The 8,440-nt window shown below is 55.9% G+C and overlaps 1 protein-coding gene across 1 annotated transcript; it reads left to right on the forward strand.

The window, feature by feature from the left end:
* The first annotated feature begins 2,603 nt into the window (after positions 1-2,603).
* On the forward strand, positions 2,604-7,052 carry LOC142015184 (NACHT, LRR and PYD domains-containing protein 1b allele 2-like). Its single transcript, XM_074998600.1, has 5 exons — positions 2,604-2,810; positions 3,466-3,591; positions 4,408-4,549; positions 5,794-5,838; positions 6,796-7,052. Exons 1-5 carry the CDS (start codon positions 2,604-2,606, stop codon positions 7,050-7,052), a joined length of 777 nt encoding a protein of 258 aa, XP_074854701.1.
* Positions 7,053-8,440: the final 1,388 nt, after the last annotated feature.

Here is an 8,440-nt window from a genome sequence, read left to right on the forward strand (position 1 = left end):
CAAGCCAACCGCCTGCCCCTAAGGCTGGGTCCGTCTAGTCCCACCCCCTGCTTGTCCCAGTGAGTAATGACGTTATTGACACGACCGGTCATTCGTCCTCCCCAGAGGTCACCTGCCAACAGGGCCAGTTTCTCTGTGCGGGAGCTGCTGCTGGGGCTGCTGGTGAGTGAGCTTGGAGACAAACGGGGGTGGGTGGGTTGAGGGCCTCGCTCATGGCCAAGCAGATGCCAAACGTCCCCTTGCAGCTCAGACTGGCCCCTGACACGACATTGCCTATGCCCCAGGTTTAATCTCCACTGCCTGCAGGAGCTCGCTGGGCTCTGCCTTCCCTCCACCCCAGCTGCCCCACACGACTCTCCTTTATGCCCTGGACCTGTCTTTGCCACCCCACCCTGCCCCCCAACACACGGCCTTTCCCGCCAGTCATGGGAGTCCTCCACCCCCAGGAGTGTCGGGGCTGGGCAGGCACTCAGAACAGACCCAGCCATGGGGGAGTTTGCCGATGGAATTACCCAAGGCCCGTTACACCACACGGTGGATGGCGTGGGTGGGTGGGGTTCATTATTCACAAACGCGAGCTGTGAAAGGGCCTTCCCCCCACTCTGCAGCAGGAGAGACCAGCAGGAGTGAAGATCCCTGCAGCGACCCCTGGGGAGAGGACAAATGTGACTTGTGTCCCAGAGAGGAGGTAGAGGCTCCTTGTCTGTCCGTCTGTCGCCTTGCCTGTCTCTCGCTCGTTCTACCCCTCTCTCTCTGCCAGCCCCGGAGAATTTCACCCTGCCCAAAGCTGGGGCATCCCAGCACCAGGGAAACGCCCCAGTGACTGGACTGCCTTTGGGGCTGGAATCCAGCTGACCACAGAGCGCCTCCTTGCCCCCCAGCCATGCTGCCAGGAGATGGTCACTCTCATTTTTTTTGCCATCTGGGTCAGAATAAGTTTTGTTCTGTGCACCAAGACATGGGTGGATGGGCACCACCAATAGAAACATACACTGCCTGCTGTGGACGCTCTGCTAATCAGCTGGGTGGCACCTGACTCTCCCCTGGGAGGCCGCCCAATTGCTCAGCTTACAGGGAGCGCTGGTCCCAGACCTGGGAACCATCCTCCAGCCTAGCACTTGACCACAGCTGCCCAAGATCCAGCCCCGCAAGAGCGCTCTGCTCCCAGCAGGGTGGAATTAAGAACCGTTCCTGTGTTCTAGGATCCTCCAGAAGAAATACACCCCGAGACCATCTGGGGCCCAGACGGGAAAAAGACATACAGGTGAAAGCTGGGCCTGAGAATTCAGCGTCACCCCTCTGCTGCAGGGTCTGGGAGTGCTAGCTGACTCCAGTGGCCCGTGTGTAGTGTCCCAGAAGGGTGGGCTCCCTGTGAACAGACGCTCGTGTGCCTGAGTAGAGCAGAGCAGCGGGCGAGTGAACCAGGAGTCTTGAGAGTGGGAAGGGAGTAGAGTGTAGGGGGTCAGAGCTGAAGGGCTGGGGCTGGGAATCAGGACTCCTGGGTTCTCCCTGCCCCCCAGAACTGAGAAGTGGGGGCTAGTGGGTCAGAGCAGGGAGGCTGGGACTGAGGAGATCTGTATTTTGCACTCAGCTTTGCCACTTTCTCACTGTGACATTGAGCAACTGACTTCCTGGCTGTGTGCCTCAGTTTTTCCATATATAAAATGGGTAGACTTTTTCTATATGTGACAAGGAGGCTGTGGAGCAGAGTAATGAATCCACTCAGTTAGCTCGATGCTCCTTCTCCCCGCCCAGGCAAAGGGTTTGCAAAGGGCCAAGTGCTCTCACTGTTCCCCAGCTTCTGTTGTTGCTTATAGAGTAACCCTGATGTCAGAGCCCAGGGCTGGGCAGGAGGTAGAGTTAAGGGGCTTAATGTGAGTTTGGACAGGAAGTGAGAAGGTTCCAGACAGTGCTGTTTAACCCTTTTCTGTGCAGGGTTCACCTCCCCAGGGCAGGCTCCTTCCGCTGCTCTGAAACCGAACTGGGGTTCGAGGTGAGGGAAGCCGTGACTATCCAGTACAGATACAACTTCTGGGACCAGCACCTGTGCATGTCTGAGCAGCAGCGGTGGATGGTGGCCGGCCCTTTGCTCAACATCTGGGTGGATGCAGCCAAGGCCGTGGCAGCCGTTCACCTCCCACACTTCCTGTGCCTCGCGGGTATGGCCAGAAAAAAAATCCATGTAGCATGAACGGTGCATGTTAATGGCAATCCCAGGCCCTGGAGTGATTACAAGCACCGCTGGAATGATACCCCTAGAATCCCAACCCAGAGTCACACTCAGCCATCACAGTAACCACAGCCTCCTGAGTTGGTCCCAGTGACAGCAGGAGTTGCCATCCATAGACTGATCTTGTTTAGCTACATCCCAATCTTAAACTGAGCCATCGCCCCAGACCTTCTACTGATCTTCATGGTCCTGGGTGCCAAGCCCTGCTCTCGCCCACCAGCCTGTCTCCCAGGGACAGAACCCAGGAGTCCTGACTCCCTCCATGCCCCCAGCCACCCTACCAACGCTTATCCGTTGTTTGCTTTGTAATCCACTGGCAGAGTGTGGGACCGAGGTCTCCCGTGTGCGAATCGCCCATTTTGTCGATGGGAGGATGGCCCTGGAGGAGCCAGCAGGGGTCAGGCCGTTCCACGCTGTGCTGGCAAACCCCACCTTCTCCCCTTTGGGAGTGCTCTGGAGGAAGATCCAATCTAAACGCCGGACCAAGGTCCATTGCCTGGCACTGCTTTATCGGGCACTCAGGGCAGCGAACACAACCCTGCACCTCTACCTGATCCCCAACGACCGCTCCCTGAGACTGGTAACTGGGAACTGACCGGGCGCACCTGGGGAGCCAGAGCCCCTGGCAGACAGAGAGCCGGGGAAATCAGAAAAGGAAATGTGGGCATTGCCCACAGAGCAGCGGAGGAAAACCTTTGTGCTGGGCATGGCACAGACCCTGACCAAGATCAGGGCCCCCTTCTACCAGGCACTGCACAGACTCTGACTCCGAGTAGGGCCCCATTGTGCCAGACGCTGTGCCAGCATCTCAAGAGGTGGGAGGGGTAGCTCAGTGGTTTGAGCATTGGGCTGTGAAACCGAGGGTTGTGAGCTTAATCCACAGGGGGCTAGTTAGCAATCTGGGGCAAATAGGTTTAAAAATGAAAAAGGGGAGGGTGCTCAGCCCGGGCAAGGGACTGGACTCAAGGTCCCTGCCAGCTTTATGAGATGTGTGTGAAAGTGAAACAACCCCTGAGCACTTCACTAGACCAAGAAAGGATTATCTACCCATTTCACAGATGGGAAACTGAGTCCCAAAGCAATTCTGGGACTAGCCCAAGACCACACAGGGAGTCCATAGAAGAACCAAGGGCTGACCCCAGCTCCCACCTTCCCCTCTTGGTGTGGGAAGCTGGGCCTTGCACACGGGACTCTGGCTTTATCTCCCAGACATCACGCTGCTTGTGCCCCCACAGGCCGTTAGTGACCATGAGGAGAGGTGTCCCTCGGTGCGTGTGCACAAGCCTTCCAGGACCAAGCCCCTGAAATTTGGCTCTTGTTGTGTGGTGTCCAGCTCGTCCCAGCTCGAGGTGATTCCTGACGTAAGTCAGTGGCTCAGCCAGTCCTTACACTGGTCTGTCCCAGCGTGGCACTAGGGAACACTGTGCTGCAGGGAGTGGGGTGGGGGCGCCGTTCCCTCACTGGCGGTTTTTACTCCAGTACCCCAAGGCAGCCACGGGGGGGCGCTGTGCTGCAGGGAGTGAGGCAGGGCTCTGCAGGGGGCGCTCTCCCCTGGCAAGCAGAGCTGGTCCCCAGGCCCCTGTGTGGCACTAGGGGGCGCTGTGCTGCAAGGAGCAGGGCTGGGGCTCAGCAGGGGGCGCTCTCCCCTGGCAGGCCAAGCTGGTCCCCAGGCCCCTGTGTGGCACTAGGGGGCGCTGTGCTGCAAGGAGCAGGGCTGGGGCTCAGCAGGGGGCGCTCTCCCCTGGCAGGCAGAGCTGGCCCCCAGGCCCCTGTGTGGCACTAGGGGGCGCTGTGCTGCAAGGAGCAGGGCTGGGGCTCAGCAGGGGGCGCTCTCCCCTGGCAGGCCAAGCTGGCCCCCAGGCCCCTGTGTGGCACTAGGGGGCGCTGTGCTGCAAGGAGTGAGGCAGGGCTGGGGCTCAGCAGGGGGCGCTCTCCCCTGGCAGGCCAAGCTGGTCCCCAGGCCCCTGTGTGGCACTAGGGGGCGCTGTGCTGCAAGGAGTGAGGCAGGGCTGGGGCTCAGCAGGGGGCGCTCTCCCTCTGCAATCAGTGATGAGCCAGTGTCCCAGCAGGGCCTGTCCCCTGCAGTGCTGCAGGGAATGAAGCACAGGGGGCCCGGGGGGGTGGTCTGCTGGCTCAGACGGGGTCATTCCTAATGGACCATCTTCCCTCCCCATCAGGAGCTGGAGTTCTGTTACTTGGGGCCCAAGCTGGAGCAGCCGTACCTGGAGATCTACACCTGGGACATGCAGGAAGGGCTACAGATCAGCCTGCTGGAAAAGACAGAAGGGGAACTGATCTGGAAGACCTTGGTGAGACCAGGTGTGTCTGGGGATGGCCAGACGGAGGGACAGCTCGAATGAGGTCTGTGGAGATGGACAGAGGGTGTGTCTGGGAATGAATGGATTGATGGAAGGTGGGGTGGGGGGAGCCTGGGTGGCCGTGGGTTGGGATGGAAGGGTGGATGCCCAGTTATTTATGGAGTGTGGCTGGTGGGCGTATGGGGATGCATGGGCAGATGGAGAGCTAGTGCAGCAACCAATGAAATAGGATTAGTTAGGTTAGAGAGATTAGCCAGCCCACCTTATGGGGATCCGGGGTTGTAGCTACCTAAATATACCAACACCCTAAGGTCTAGTGACGGCCTGACGTACTGCTGCAGTGGGGTGCCAACAAATACCTGAACTACAGTAACCCTCACTTTATGCCTCTTCACAGTGTGTGAAACTCGCCGTAACGCCAGTTTCACACACCCTGAAGCTGCTGGGCTCTCAGCCTGCCTGGCTGTCTGCAGCAGGAGGCAGTTAGACAGGCTAAGAGCCCCTTCCCCTTGCCTGTGCAGAGAGGCACGAGGCACCACCCTGGGAAGGTAGGGGAAGGCTTTTAGCTTGCCTAGTTGCCTGCTGCTGCTGTTGCTGCTGTGGGTAGCTAGGTGGACTAAAACCCCCTTCCCAGAGTGGTGGTGCTGTCAAGCTTTCAGCAGCGTCACTCTGGGAAGGTAGGGAGAAGGGTTTTAGCCCCCCTAGCTGCCTGCTGCTGCAGGCAGCTACACTGACTAAAACCCCCTTCCCCAATGCCAGGCTCAACCCCTCCACGGCTTCAGCTCATCCACCCCCGTGCACTGGGGGCTCCAGCTCCAACCTGCGCATGGAGCTCAGGCTCTCCCGCCCCCCCCACCGTGGCTCAGCTTGGCTCTGACCCCGTGCCCACAACCCCCATGCTCCAGCTCCAATCCCCCAGCTGGCTCTACACTCCACCCAAACCCCCATGCCCTGGCTCCAACCCCCCACCCCATCTCAACTCCACACCCCGTCCTCCCTGCAGTCCTAACCCACCCCCCAGGCTTTAACCCCCTGCCCACTCCCACGCCCCAACCCACCACCCAAGCCCCCCGACTTACAAAAAAATCAAGGGACATGAGGGTTACGTGTATCTTGAGGGACTACTGTACCGTCTGACTGGGTTACCCACCCAGAACAAACAGTCCCCAGTAGGATGTCCCACCAGCTGCCTTAACGAACCCCTTTGGATCCAGCCTCCGACTCCCCTTCCCTTCTCTCTTCCAGAAGACGTGATGCTCGGTGCTTCAGCTGCCAAAATGCAGCAGACAGGTGAGTAGGGATTCCCTGTGCCTGGAGCCCTGCTCTCTGATCTCACGGTTCGCGTCCAGGGCACAAACTCCCCCAAGGGACTCTCTGGGATCATTTGGCGTCCAGCATTACTTACCCACCCAGAATGTCGACTCCTCCTAAAACCTCGTCTCCCGGCGGGGGGCTGTCCCCACTGGACAGCCACAAGGCTGCTTTGGAGCATGAGTCGTGCTGGGCAAATAATGGATTTTTTAAAATGTCTTTGTTTCGGCAGCTCTGAAAACCTGGAGGGTGGGAGGGGAATTCATATCGGTTCAGGTTAAATGGGTCATTTGACCTGACACTGAGAGGTTTCCATTTCAGATCCCCTTTTAAAAAGCCAAGGAAATACAGGGAGAGAGTCACAAACCATGGGCGGGGATGCTCTCTTTAAGCCTAGTAGTTAGAGCACTCGGCTGAAATGGGGAAACCTTGGTTAAAATCTAGGCTGCAGAGGAAGAACTTGAAGCTGTTCCGCTGTGTACAAAATACTTGAATAGTCATTGGGGGAAAGAGCGATCATGAGAAAGATTGACTGTCACAGTAGCGTGGGGCACTCACCTGTGTGATTGGTTCCAGTCCCTGTTCGCTGTCCTTCCCCATCCCAGAGGCAGCTGCAGTTCAGCACTTCATGTGTGATCTCTGGGCACTACTGTCACTGAACAGCTGGCATTCCCCCCCCCAGAGCCAGCTGCATTTCTCTGCTCAGCGAGCAATCCCTTTGTCGCACTGCCGCTGTGCTCCACCCCAGAGGTGGCTGCACGACAGAGCTGGGGAAGCAATGCATGCAATGAAAGATGTGATGATTGTGTCGCCAGCCATAAACCTTGTACGACACTTGGGATGAGCTAAGAGAAAGGCCCTAGAGAAACGTCACGTCTCTCCGTCCCATGGCCCGATGAGAAATAGCAATTCTCTCCTCTCTTTCCCACCCCTCAGAGGAACACTTCATCGACCAGCACCGAGAGCAGCTGATCCAACGGGTGCGCCAGGTGGATGGCGTGCTGGATAAGCTGTACAACACTGTGCTGGACAACGAGCAGTACCAGCGCATCCGAGCCGAGAGAACGGACCCGGAGAAAATGCGGAAGCTCTTCGACCTCCTCCCAAGTTGGAACCGGGCCTGCAAGGATCAGCTGTACCAGGTGCTGGAGACCAAGCAGAAATTCCTCATTCAGGAGCTTAAAGGGATATAAGACAGGATTCCCTGGCTCAGACCATGGGCCCGTCTAGCTTAGTATCCTGTCTGTGACAGGGGCCGACACCAGCTGCTTCAGAGGAGGGTGTAGGACTCTCCTTCTTGTTGGTTCTGGACGAATCTGCCCATGTTGGGTTAAACCCACTGCTTCCTCTGTTCTGCTTCGTTACACGCTTTCCTGTCCGAGACATTCTGTGCTTCAAAGGAGCCCCCGGAACCCTCAAACTCACCACCCTCATGGGGTTGTGATACATTTTGCACAGTGCCTGCCTTGGGAGGTGTCGTTGTACTTCCTGAGCAGCTGAACATTAACAGCCTGTTGGGTTAATAGTTTCAGAGGGGAGGCTGTGTTAGTCGGTAGCTTCACAAAAAACCCAGGCAGTCCTATAGCACCTTATAGACCAGTGTTTCTCAAACAGCTGTACAAGTACCATGAGGGGTGCATGGAAGGCTTCCTGTGGTGCATCAACTCATAAACACATTTGACTACTTTTATGCAAGGCTAAATAAATACACTATTAAAGTGAGTACAAGCCGAAAGTTCACTCAGAAGATAATGTGTTTCTACTGACATATTAATTATGCAGAAATGCAAGCACAATATTGCTATTCATTTGTTTGATAATAAGATAGTAGAAAGTTGGCAGGTTTTTAGTACTCTACTGTGCTAATTCTGCAAGTGGTTTTTAAGTGAGGTGTAACTTGGCAGTATGCAAAACAAATCTGACTTCTGAAAAGGGCACAGTAATCTGAAGAGGTTGAAAGGTTCTTGTTTCAAGAACTCAGGTCACCTTAGGAACAAGTTTCTCAACCCCCTACGCAAGAGAAGTCTGGGGGGTACTTATAATTTTTTAAAAGGGGGCACCTTTATGGAAAAGGTTGAGAAACACAGTTACAGACTAACAATTTTCTTTATTCGGTATTGAGTTTCCATAAGTTAGACCCACTTCATCAGATTCTGGAGCAGAAATAAACAACATAAATATAAAGCAGGGAGGCAGGGAGAAAAAAGAGAGAGAGAAAAGAAAAAGTGGGGTGAGGAACCACCTATCATTAAGAGGACCTCTGAAAGGAGTAAATTAGTGGGGTGGGTGCCATTCCTGACAGTATCAAAGGTGGGGAAACTGTCCTTGTAACGCGCAAGATAATTGAGATCTGTGTTGAGCCCCAGGTTAAATGTGTCAAAGTTACAAATTAATTCCGGTTCAGATGTCCCCCTTTGGCTATGTCTACACTAGCCCCAAACTTCGAAATGGCCATGCAGATGGCCATTTCGAAGTTTACTAATGAAGCGCTGAAATGCATATTCAGCGCTTCATTAGCATGCGGGCGGCCGCGGCACTTCGAAATTGACGCGCCTTGCCGCCGCGCGGCTCCTTTTCGAAA

Source organism: Carettochelys insculpta, chromosome 6 (assembly GCF_033958435.1).
Source record: "Carettochelys insculpta isolate YL-2023 chromosome 6, ASM3395843v1, whole genome shotgun sequence".
Lineage (NCBI taxonomy): Eukaryota > Metazoa > Chordata > Testudines > Carettochelyidae > Carettochelys > Carettochelys insculpta.

Excerpts from the sequence above, each read along its gene's own strand:
- LOC142015184 (XM_074998600.1), top strand. The coding sequence starts at position 2,604 with ATGGCCCTGGAGGAGCCAGCAGGGGTCAGGCCGTTCCACGCTGTGCTG. Across the intron at positions 2,811-3,465 it reads ACGACCGCTCCCTGAGACTG|GCCGTTAGTGACCATGAGGA; the intron begins GTAACTGGGAAC and ends GTGCCCCCACAG. Across the intron at positions 4,550-5,793 it reads GAAGACCTTGGTGAGACCAG|AAGACGTGATGCTCGGTGCT; the intron begins GTGTGTCTGGGG and ends TCTCTCTTCCAG.